General features: G+C 38.3%; 3 protein-coding genes across 6 annotated transcripts; 1 reads left to right on the forward strand and 2 right to left on the reverse strand.

Moving 5' to 3' along the window:
• Positions 1-391: 391 nt before the first annotated feature.
• Positions 392-3,577, reverse strand: LOC307026926 (post-GPI attachment to proteins factor 2-like). The gene is made up of 6 exons (XM_079695084.1): positions 3,319-3,577; positions 2,933-3,108; positions 2,599-2,848; positions 2,097-2,203; positions 1,899-2,007; positions 392-1,709 (listed from the first exon to the last, which is right to left on the reverse strand). The coding sequence occupies exons 2-6, from the start codon at positions 3,098-3,100 to the stop codon at positions 1,579-1,581; spliced, it is 765 nt and encodes a 254-aa protein (XP_079551210.1). The 5' UTR covers positions 3,101-3,108; positions 3,319-3,577; the 3' UTR covers positions 392-1,578.
• A 65-nt stretch (positions 3,578-3,642) lies between these two features.
• On the forward strand, positions 3,643-9,058 carry chrna10a (cholinergic receptor, nicotinic, alpha 10a). Of its 4 annotated transcripts, none has more exons than XM_079695079.1 (6): positions 3,643-3,721; positions 4,060-4,188; positions 5,192-5,337; positions 6,718-6,872; positions 7,434-7,966; positions 8,046-9,058. In XM_079695079.1, the coding sequence occupies exons 2-6, from the start codon at positions 4,128-4,130 to the stop codon at positions 8,744-8,746; spliced, it is 1,596 nt and encodes a 531-aa protein (XP_079551205.1). In that variant the 5' UTR covers positions 3,643-3,721; positions 4,060-4,127; the 3' UTR covers positions 8,747-9,058. The 4 variants fall into 4 exon arrangements, with proteins under 4 accessions (XP_079551205.1, XP_079551204.1, XP_079551203.1 ...); XM_079695078.1 differs by having other exon boundaries at positions 3,654-3,839; XM_079695077.1 differs by having other exon boundaries at positions 3,654-4,188.
• A 1,458-nt stretch (positions 9,059-10,516) lies between these two features.
• On the reverse strand, positions 10,517-11,446 carry LOC307026927 (olfactory receptor 52N5-like; the record flags this gene model as incomplete). Its single annotated transcript, XM_079695085.1, has 1 exon — positions 10,517-11,446. The coding sequence occupies one exon, from the start codon at positions 11,444-11,446 to the stop codon at positions 10,517-10,519; it is 930 nt and encodes a 309-aa protein (XP_079551211.1).
• Positions 11,447-12,349: the final 903 nt, after the last annotated feature.

Genomic DNA, 12,349 nt, shown 5'->3' on the forward strand with positions numbered 1-12,349 from the left:
GTTAAAGAACATGTTTACACTCAAATTGTCAACCTTCCTTCTACAGTATGTAGCATGTATACCTGTCATTAGGACTGTGAATTAATAGCTAGTTGACAGAAGACATTTTAACATGTCAGAAGTTGGATGACAACAGTGTGACAGCACTCCTATCGCTTACTTGGACCCTTGAATAAAACATAACCATCGCTAATGTTATTGGTAACACCTGATTTTTAAATTGAATCAAAGGTTTTGCTGTGTTGTTTCTGTGTTCATATTATTTTATAAATTGAACTGCTTTGATAAATACATTACAAAAAAAAAAAACTTAGTTATTGAAGGTTTTGATAGAATAATTTGAAGAGTCTTTGTCTAAAGGCAATGACATTGATTTTAATCGTATGCTTTACATGTGATTGCTTCATTATTTGCATATTTTAAATATTGTTATACTGTATATTGATATCAGAAAACTATTGCTATTAATAATGGAACTATGCCGGCCATCTTAGCCTTTACATTTGTATTTACCTTTTATTTGGAAAAACAGCCTACATACATGATGTACAATATGGGTTGGAACCTTAAGAAAGTAACATTACAGTTTTCCAGGTTTTGCTGTACAGTAAATATTATGATCAACATATTGCAAACACAATGAAATGTCTTTTTAGTGCTTGGCCAGTACTTGCATCATCAGGTTCTGGGTTTAGGGAGGAGGATGGCAAGAGGCTTCTGAGCATTCAAATGTTGCTATGGTGTATACCATTCCCTTATAACCAAACCATATATTTAAATTACACTTACCTCGAATTTCTTACATGGCAAAGTGTTACATAAAATAACACAAGTATATGTAAGGCGCTTTTAGAAATATCTAAAAAAAATTGCAGAAATGTGTGCTTGCTGCTGGGTCTATCCAGCTGCATGAACCTTTGGGTGTCAGTTAGGTAACTGATGTGTGATCATAATATCTTGCGCAGATTTACAACAGGCCATGAAGGTCACATGTAGTACAGAAAATGTCACACTCGTGAAATGTTGCATAAAGTTCAAGTGCTAACAATTATATTGTTGTTGCAAGTGAAGATATTTTACAACTGTATCTGAAGTGGCACTCGATTTTTTTGGTGTATGGTGTGAAATAGTGTCAGAAACCATTGTTTTTGTGTGTTGACCCTATTTGAGACTTAAAGGAAAGACCACAAGGAGACTTTGCTTTCCAGCATGTCACTCTTTACTTAATAATTAATATATATTTACCCCTTTTTTGTATTTCAAATAGAAGGCCAAACGTAATTGAAGGACTGTCACTTAATTTCAACAAATGTACAGTATGACGACTTTGTATTTGCAGTGTACAAATATTCAAATGTCACATAACATGGAATAGTGTACTGTATTTGTCACTGCATGTGAGTCAAGGCATCGAATGATGAGACACTGAGGCAGAAAATTCACTTATAGTTCACTCAATTGACAAAAGTACATAATGGAAATATATGGAAAAGGCCTTCATCCCACTCTTCTCCTGGGGCAGGATTAAGGCTGTTCACATCAGGTGGATGTGTGGTTGCACTCAGTCCTTGAGTTTATTCAGAATTCTTTATCTTCTGAGGATGATATAACCATGACCTCCCGGCTCTTAAAGTCCCAAACTGCTGTGAGATGGAAGGCCATATTGGAGAAGACCACTAGATACTCAAACAGGGCAAATAATGTGTAACCTGTAAAAAAGAAAAGGAAAACAAAAAGAACGTAGATATAGAAATGTTTTTAAGTAAGCACTTTTTCGCTTCATTTCAAATTACTGTTCATATAACTGATATGTTTTGGAATTGTGTGTATTCTCCATGGATCACTGTTATCAACCCTCCCCAATTAGATGGACATTATCAAACTGAAGTATTACTTACTCCCTGATTCGCAGAACACGTTGTGTTTCCAAAAAAAGAATCCGGCAAAAGCACAGAAGGATAAGTTGAGAAGTAAGAAGCGCACTTTCCAATAGTGAGACTTTGCATCCTATAAGGGAGAAAAACATGTATTTGATTGGAATGCCTCAAATGACATGATTGATTTTAGTCTGTGGTGCGTGATTTTTCATTCCTTACCTCAGGACTTAATGAATACTTCTTAATGGTCTTCCATAAACGGCAGGTTATCAACATGTGGATAGTGGAACTGACAAGGAAGAGGACAAAACCTTCTTTATGTACAACTAAGAAAAAAAATGTACAAAGAGAAGAAGAAGTTCAATCAGAAAAGCACAGTCATTGTAATAAATAAAAAGAGCATCAACCAGCCGGACAAAAACTCTATAACGTACTGTAAACAACTTTTAGAATGTGTTCCCTTCCTCTTATGTTCATTTCCACCTTCCTTTTTTAAAACTACATTTAATGTATGCCTGGAAAGTTTACTAATGTTGCTGATAAGATGATGAAAAGTTTAGAATACTTTGTTTCAAAAAGGAACAACATTTCAGAACATTTAAATATATCTAAAATCAAGTCAAAACTTTTGGTTACTTGACTAAATTCAAGCTTCATTATGATCCATGCTTAAAGGGAAACATATGTTTGTATTAAACCTCTCAAATAATATAGTACTCACAGTATGTTTCACTAGATGACACGTATGTGAGGAGCAAGAGGCCGAGATTTTCGAGAAGGGAAAAGGCCAGATTGAGGCAACTGAGCAAACTCTCAGGGAACTTAGAGGCAAAACGTGTCTTGTAGAATTTGAAGTAGGTAAATGCCACCAGCAGCCTCGGTGCTGAGTGCAGTCCAATACAGAACCGCCATATGTGACATTCAGGATTCAGGCTTATTGAGGCACTGATGGATGGCAGGTAATTAGGAACCTGGAAACAGACAAAAATGCTTTAGTATATCAGTAGCATCAAATGAAAACATGGTTGGCTCAGATTGCAAAATATGAATATTACCTGGCAATGTGTACCAGTAGAGTCCTCATAATGAAAAACAGAGGATATGAAAACACAAGTTATTAGCCCAAGCAGCGGTAGGCCCACAGTGCCAACAACGCAGGTGCTGAATGAAACCCTGATGACCAGGGGCCTGTCATGACCCAAGATACCGGATCCTTGTAGCATTTCTGAAACTGTGAAAAATTGTAATTAATTAATGTACATGTGGCAATAATAACTTTCTTCAAATATTAATACAATAGATACATTTTAGGTATTTATGATGATAAGTAAAAATGTATGCACAGTTATAGGAATTATCACTCAATTATTTGGGGGCATTTTTTTAATCCGGCATGCATTTAATGACCATCTCAGTCGGAAAAAAAACATAATCAACCTACCTCCACCAGATCTGCTGTTTACCAATAACTGCAAGCAATTACCGTGTAAATAACTACGCTATTACCAAATCATCACATTCATGATATCAGGTTGCATGATGGACATTTTCGGTACCAACAATAGGGTGCAATTCCTTAATCAGAGTTGGGGATGATCCTGACATGTAAAACCCCGGAGACATTTTTTGCATCTACTAAGATTAATTTCCATTGCCCAAGAAGACGATAATAGTCACTCGGATGCAACATCCTCCTTGTTGAAAGGGGGAAAAAAGGGGCGTGAAAAACATCCGCACCCGGAAGAGAAAGCAAGCGGAGGAGAGTGATGAGGCTACGTATGGGCGGCGCAGCCTATCAAAAAATGATGCACACAACACAGACCAGAGACCACGTTTTAAATACAGTAATGTATACATTCATTGTGTCTCTTATGACTAATAGGCCTACATACAAAAATAATAGTGCAAGACCGTTATTAGGTGGCGAGGCTGAGAGCTCTGTGTTGTGCTGCAGAACAAAGGGTATTTTTTAATGCATTTTTTAATATCAGAGACATAGGCTTCAGATCGTGTGTGTGAAGAGTTGTTTGTGAGTCCGATGGTCCTGGTGTTTGTGGTTAACATGTGGTGCTGCTGCCCCGCCTCTCTCCTACTGTCTCTCAGCAGCACTTGGTGGAGTGCAGTTCACAAACAGCTGCAGTCGCTATCAGTCTGATTTCATTTCTGTTTGGATTATTTTTAGTGAAGAAACTCTGAAAGGCACACATCTGCTCAAACGGTCTTTGGATCAGGATAGTTTGTTTCAGCAATATGGAACGATGGAGAATCCAAACGTTATTCTGCTTGCTTCTGTGTGTCAGTCTATTACCAAGTAAGTTCCCACTAATTCATTCTATTAGGATTTTTAACAGTATTATAAGATTGTTGCATTCTCGAGTCAAGTACATTCTAGAGAAAACCTCCAATGCTCTTCTAGCAAAAATGGCGATGAGATGCTAGAACATGAGCAGATACATAATTGAGTAACAACTTTGATTAGTTTTGGATGCTTTTTTCTCTTTTATTAATGTCAGTGTTTTGATATTTTATGAATCAAATATTCCCTCTCTGATTTCCATTCCTCTTTCATACAATCTGTTGCCCAGACTCTGAACATGATGCCAGTAGTTCAGGGATTTGCTGTAATCATAATCCTTTTCTTTCCTTGTATCCAGTTCAGAGGCTTTATCAAAACAGCGTTCCAGGGTTAACAACTGGCCTGCCCAAATCTATTGTTGACACTCTAAACAAGCTCCAGTCACAATATACAGTAAACACGTTTTTTCATTGAAAACTAAACATCTTATTCCAAAATTGACTTGGAATTATTAATGTAAAAGGCATGAAAGCCTTCTTATAAGACATGTACAAATATATTTAAAGATGGTTTATACCATGCTTCTCTTGATTTATCTCCCTGTTGAGGCTCATTTTGATACTCATATGTTGTTTAAGATATTACAGTTCAATCAATACATGCAAAATATACACAATTCGAACTGACAACAACTTACTGCTGCTTAATGGCAGATTTGCCTGATCTCTCTGTAGAGCTGTAGAGCTTAATAGAGAGGGCGATCTAGCTTGACATCACTCTCTGTCCCCTTCACCATCTGTCATGGATTCACATTTTCTTTCCACATGTACCCTCCTCGGCATCCATATCGTTTCATTTATTCAGATTATCACAGGCCAAAAAATTGAATGATGAAAAAATTATCACATCCGAATGTTGTGTTAGAGAACACATTTTTACCTGAAAAATAATATTAAATACAACAGGTGCTTTGTGGCGATATACATCTAATCATCAATTGTTTCTCTTTTTGTTTTAGCCTGTTGGTGTGCTCAGGGAAAATACGCCCAGAAGCTCCTGAATGATTTATTCACGAACTACACTAGTGCGCTGAGGCCTGTGAATGACACTAACACCATACTGAATGTGACCCTGCAGATCACACTGTCACAAATTATCGACATGGTAACACGCCACAGTGCACAAGTCTCCACCAGATTGTATGTGTTATAGGGCTGCACGATATATCGTGTCGTGACGATAATTGCGTTATGCGCATGCGCGATATTGACATCGCAGGACGTGCGATTTCTTTTTTTTTCTTTTTTTTAGGACGTGCGATATTAAGTAGGCAAATTAACTCAAACACGTCATGTTACAATTATTTTGCTGCTTGCTACAAAAGGAAAATTTGCGCGGCTCTCATGTCAGGGGTACTTGAGTGAGTGACATGCAGGCTCTGCATGCAAAGCAAACCACCAATCACAACCATTCTTGATCAGATCACAGCAGGATAATAATAATAATAATAATAATAATGCATTTATTTTATAAGGCGCCTTTCAAGGCACTCAAGGTCGCCGTACAACAAGGTTAAAAACAATTTTTACAAACATAGTTAAAAGCAAAACACAGTTTAAAAACATAACTACTAAAAACATACAGCTTGCAGCACAGGTCAGCCATACGCTTGCCTGAACAGGTGGGTTTTGAGGTGAGTTTGGAAAGTGGTGATAGTGTCCATGTTTCTAATATCAGGGGGGAGGGAGTTCCAGAGGTGAGGGGCAGAGCGGCTGAAGGCTCTTGACCCCATGGTGGAGAGACGGGCTGGGAAAACTTTGAGAGTGATGGAGGAGGCAGACCTAAGAGACCGGGTGGGAATGTTGACATGGACAAGGTCAGACAGGTATGGGGGGGCGAGGTTATGAATGGCTTTGAAAGTATGAAAGAGGATCTTGTAGTCAATGCGGTGTTTAATGGGAAGCCAGTGGAGTTGGTGTAGTACAGGGGTGATGTGACTGATGACAGGGGTTCTGGTGATGATACGGGCAGCAGCGTTTTGGACCAGTTGGAGTTTGTGTAGGTGTTTGTGGGGGAGACCATAGAGAAGGGAATTGCAATAGTCCAAGCGGGAGGTGACGAGAGAGTGGACCAGGATAGCGGCACTGTGGGGAGTGAGTGAGGGGCGGAGGCGGTTGATGTTTCTGAGATGAAACTGAGCTAGCTCAGCTTGTTGCTCTGATAACTTACGATCCAGAAGTCTGTTACTAAAATCTTTCATCCGGTTAAATATTGTTAAAAAAATACCAATTGTATAGCATTAAAGTTCAAGAAAGGATGGTTTGCGGACAAAAAAAACGGTCTTTTCTTCAATTCCTGTATTTTTTCATATCGCAGGGGAAGAAAATATTGCAATGTCAGTTTTTTCCAATATCGTGCAGCTCTAATGTGTTATACAGATACCCAGAAAATTATTTAATATTTAAAAAAAATATATTTCTGTTCAACCTGCACTCTTTCCCCTGTTGTTGCCAATTGTTTTCTATTAATTTCAATGTTTTACAGGATGAGCGAAACCAAATTTTGACTGCGTACTTATGGATACGTCAAGTGTGGGTTGATTCACACGTTCAATGGAATAAAGATGATTACGATGGACTCGATACCATCCGCATACCTGGTAGTTATGTATGGAGACCTGATATTGTCCTATATAACAAGTAGGTCGGATTGGTATTGGGTTAATCAGAGTGGCTCCTTTTGGTCGGTATAAAAGGCACAAGCTGAACACTCCTTGAAGCCATTATTGACACAGGAGTGTCCAGGCCTTTGTCTGCTTTTTATACAAAGGCAATGTCAACTTTACAATTAAGACAGAGGTACCACATGTTTGACAAAGAGGAAGAGGAAGGAGGAAGGAATAATCACCTGAGTATTTGCGAGGCCAGTGCGCAATAAATCCTATGCCTCTGATGACATTTCAGGATAACAGCTCACACTATGAACACTTATCAAATGCTGACACACATAAACACAAACACTTAGCATTAATCAAAACATATGAAAAGCAGACACAAACACTGAGCAATGAGTACAACTCTCATAAATGTGTTAACTCTTCCCTCAGTTGGTGTACTTGTGCCTTTGTATTCTGATCAACCTTTCAAGTTGTCTCGACCTACTGAGGACATCACAACTGCTCCTTTTTTATTTAGTTTTCATGGTATGGACAAATACATTTTCTCTTGGTATGATACTCAATGTTTTCTTTGTTTTTCCAGTGCTGATGACCATTTCAAAGGCTCCATGGACACCAATGTAGTGATCCGGCATGATGGCCAGATCATGTGGGATTCCCCTGCTATCACAAAGAGCTCCTGCAAAGTGGACGTGTCCTACTTCCCCTTCGATTCTCAGCAGTGCAGGTTCACATATGGCTCCTGGACATACAACGGCAACCAGGTGGACATCCTGAACGCCATGGAGAGCGCTGACCTGGCCGACCTGGTGGATAATGTGGAATGGGAGGTGTTGGGTATGCCGGCCAAGAAGAACATTATTCAGTATGGCTGCTGTGCTGATCCTTACCCTGATGTGACCTACACACTGAAACTACAGAGAAGAGCTTCATTTTATGTCTTTAACCTCCTTATACCATGTGTAATGATCTCTTTTCTGGCTCCACTGGGCTTTTACCTGCCTGCTGATTCTGGAGAGAAGGTGTCTTTAGGTGTCACTGTTATGCTGGCACTCACTGTCTTTCAGCTGTTGGTGGCAGAGATCATGCCACCCTCTGAGAATGTGCCACTTATTGGTGAGGGTAATACAAATCCAAACATGTGTGATTAAGATGCATTAGAACTCTATGTTGATGTCCTCTTATTCATCCACAGGAAAGTACTACATTGCAACGATGACCATGATCACTGCCTCCACTGCCCTGACCATCTTCATCATGAACATACACCATTGTGGCCCGGATGCCGAGCCTGTTCCCAAGTGGGCCAAGAAGGTCATTCTGCAGTACTTGGCCAGAATGTGCTTTGTTTATGAGGTTGGGGAGAACTGCTTGTCACCACAGCCCGAGAAGCAGGAGCTTCAACATGTAAAGAACACCAACTGCACCATGAATGGTCAGGCAGGACCAGGCAGAGAGGAGTGTGTCTGCAAACTGGACAGAGGACAAGAGACAGTGGGCTCCATGACCACAGAGGAGAGGGAGGACATGGATCAGATGATGAGCCCAGGTGGCTCCATCGGGAAAAACCCAACCAACAACTACTGCACTTTGATGAATGGTATTTTCATGAGCATGGACTGTGGAGATTCCCAGGGTCAGAGGAGATGCCGGAAGGGGGGTGTGAGTGATGGAGAGAGAAAAGACGGAGAGGTTTCCTGCAACAGTCAAAGCAACGAGAGGCAACTAATGCATAACATCGAGTACATAGCCAACTGTTACAGGGATCAGAGGGCGACACAGAAAAGGACTGGGGAGTGGAAGAAAGTAGCCAAAGTTTTAGATCGCTTTTTCATGTGGATATTTTTCATTATGGTGTTTTTAATGAGCCTTCTCATCATGGGCAAAGCCATCTAACTGAAGAATGGAGACGAGACTTCATGAAAGTGTTTATGGTGTACCCAAGACAGAGATTATAACAGTTTATAATAAGTCATTAAGTAATGTACTTAGCAGTAGTTTAATTTACATTCAGATTGCACTTTTTCCTCAGACCATGTGATCCATCCTACTGCAGTCCTAACTAATAAAAAAGTCGAATTATATCTTAAATACATTTTTGTAAATAAGTGTTGTTGTTGAGAATTTACAATCCCAAATTCAGGTCCCATTGTAGCAAATCAATCACATTGTCTACTGATGCTATTTACACAATGTTGTGATTTTAACCTAAATGATAAAATATTGATTTGTGTCCATACATTTATTTATTTGTTTCTGAAACAATAGGCCAAGGGATTTATAAAGCAACATGAACTGATAAATACATCTGATATTAAAATATATTTGTTCTATTTATTTACATTATGGGTAATGGAAAGTGTGTCTCATAAGTAGGGTAAAAGATACAAAGTCATTTTGAAACCAATTTATATATTTTTAGTGATACAGTCAAAATGACAATGATTAAACGAAACAACACACCAGACATGAAATAGTTTGAGGTTAGAATAATTTACATTTGTAAAAGACTTTAGGAGGTCGAAAATAATAAGTATTGTATTAAGCCCTCATTAGGGAAAATGTGACTTTACCCTCATGACATGAATCGGAGAGAATAACCCAACTTTACAGAATAGTAAATGTGTTCAGAGATATCACCAGGAAAGCTTCTGTACATAAAATCATAGCAGGAGAAAACAATATCTCAATAAAGCTTATATGGATTATCTGTTTAATCCCCTATCAGCACCATGTACTTCAAACTGATACGTTTTAATCTGATCCGGCAAAACTCTATAATCTCAAACAAAAGGGAGATACAATGCTTAATCATCAGAACTGTGTTTTAAACAATTTTGGATTTGGAAAAAACGCTAACGATTTAACTGAGATGCACTGGACAGCAACTGAACAACTGATATGACCTATTTTGGGCCTTTTTTGTTATAAATGGAAAGAGTAAAATTCCGTTTAAAAAAAGTTGATAAATATAATTAGTCTTTACAGCATTAACAGGCCAAGAAACATTTTTTTGTAATTTGGAAGGCCCAATACCAAATACCAGTATAAGTACAGGTATTTAGTATTAGGTATTGTAATATACACCAACACAGTATTTACATCTTATTTTCAATGTATGTCTGTCAATATCTAGATTACATGAAACATTGCTATTATACCTGAAACTCAATGAAAACAAAAACACGAATACACAAATGTTATGCTCATTAATCATCCCTATTATATGAACAGTTTAGGGACAAGAATGGACATTGTGGTTTTAGTATTTGCATGCTATACAAGTATAAAGACAGAAGAGGTTGGTAAAGATCTTGGCACACAGGGGCCAGTGTAGACGCTCATTTTACTGTCGGCACACTTTATGAGGGATAAAGTAATTTCCCATGTTGTAAAAAAAAAGCCAATTGCTATTAATATTCATCCATAAACCACATTATTAATAGATTAAATTTGTATAGTGCCTTTCAAGGGACCCAAGGCCGCTTACATGGTGAGCAAACAAACAAAACAAGCGGGGCAAATATGTTACCATTAACTTTGGTAACAGATGTTTCCTTGTTTATGATCGCCGAGATATACAAAATAAGTTTATACAGAAGGGTAGACAAGCATATACATGTATAAATATTATCATGTTCCAGATACAAGTTAACAGAAGACAGATTAGGTTGGAGTTACTTGTCTTTGCATAATTTGAATAATCTTTTCACGCAATGACCTTGTTTGCATCCCATAAATAATCGGATTTAAGTTAGCAGGGACCACATGGAATAAAATGTAAGCAATTTTCCTTAAATCTGGATAATTTGGGAAACGATGCAATATGATAGTTAAAAACCCTGACCAGAGCATGATGAGATATAGAACAAGGTGGCTGGTACAGGTCTGAAGTGCTCTGCTTCTCATCTCTTTGTTTTTCTTGACCCAGCAAATGACAGCTATTCTGAAGTATGTGACAGCAATACCTCCCATTGAGCAACTAAAAAGCAGCACAGTGAAGAAGAGTCCATAAATATTGTTGATGGACACATCCTCACAAGAAAGCTTGAAGAGTGATGCGTTGTCACAGTAAGCATTTTGAATAAAGGATCTACAACGGGAGAGCCTCACTGTCAGACCTATCAAAACTGACACCAGCACCAAGGACACCCCCCACGCACTGGCTGATAGTGCAATCAAAGTTTTGGTAGTCATGATTGAGCTGTACCTCAAAGGATGACATATCGCCACATATCTGTCAATTGCCATAATAATCAGGATCATATGTGAGGCTGATCCAAACGTGTGGCTGTAGAAGGCTTGGACCACACACTGGTTGTAGGTGATGAAGCGTTCTGTTGAGATGATGTGAGCCATCAGCTGAGGCAGTAGCACTGTGTTCCCTATTAGATCATTGACAGACAGGTTACAAAAGAGAATGTACATGGGCTGGTGCAAACTCTTCTCAGTGATGATAAGCACTAGGACTCCAATGTTAGAGAAGAGCAAGGTTAGGTATACAAACAGCAGTAAGAAAAATAGAGGGTAGATGAACCCTGGAGATATGTCAAAGCCTTGGATCTCTATGATATCACTTGTCTTGTTGCTTTCCATTCTGTTTAAATGGATGATACCTAAATGAGAGAGACAAAAACATGTTAGAAGCTTTAATAGTGATACAGTAGGGCGAAATAATGTGCATTGTTATATATTAGGCATAATTCTGTTACTCATTGCAATTGATTTTAGATCCCATTACAAAATTAAATACTAACAATCACTAATACAAATCAAACATAACGTTGGTTAATTCAATAGAACAGTTAAAAACATTATGCATTTAAAGACAATACTTACTTTTTCAAGAGTTGATTTCAGTGTCCATTTCCTGCAAAAAATACTTAAACCATTTCAGCAAAATGTGTTTTGTGATAATGGAAACTAATAAATAAAGTACATCAAATGTAAAGACCTATATACATTAAATTGACATTAAATGTTACACCACAATGACGCTAAGCAAAGCCAAGCAGGCATAGTCCCAGTGTTCTATCAGCATCTGTTCTCACAGATGATAGTACCTTCCCCTGTGGAGGTGGGAATCAGAGCCCAGCAGCTTCAAACTGGATCTCTTTTATATTCAACTTGAGTAACATGACCTCACTGTTAGAGACTCTTAGGCACCTTGTAAGGATGGAACTATTACATTTAAATTTTATTTGAGTCTAAAGCAACATAGTCTTCATATGCAAGCAGCTTTCCAGTCATACACACTAACACACCCCTGGGCCGTCAGGGTGCTTAACCACCACACTTAATGCAATAACCGTAACCATCTTCACACATATACACACTTTGAATGCACTTTAAAAATTAAAAACTATTTTTATATCAATATTTTTAACTATGTATTCCCCCGTATGATTGCTTCTGCCGTGTTTGTAATGTTTTGTATGGTGAGTTTTTGCACACTGGGAGAGAGTTGCACTCTCGTTGTATTTTTTGTATAATGAAAAT

Source organism: Notothenia rossii (assembly GCF_949606895.1).
Source record: "Notothenia rossii genome assembly, contig: scaffold_232, whole genome shotgun sequence".
NCBI lineage: Eukaryota > Metazoa > Chordata > Actinopteri > Perciformes > Nototheniidae > Notothenia > Notothenia rossii.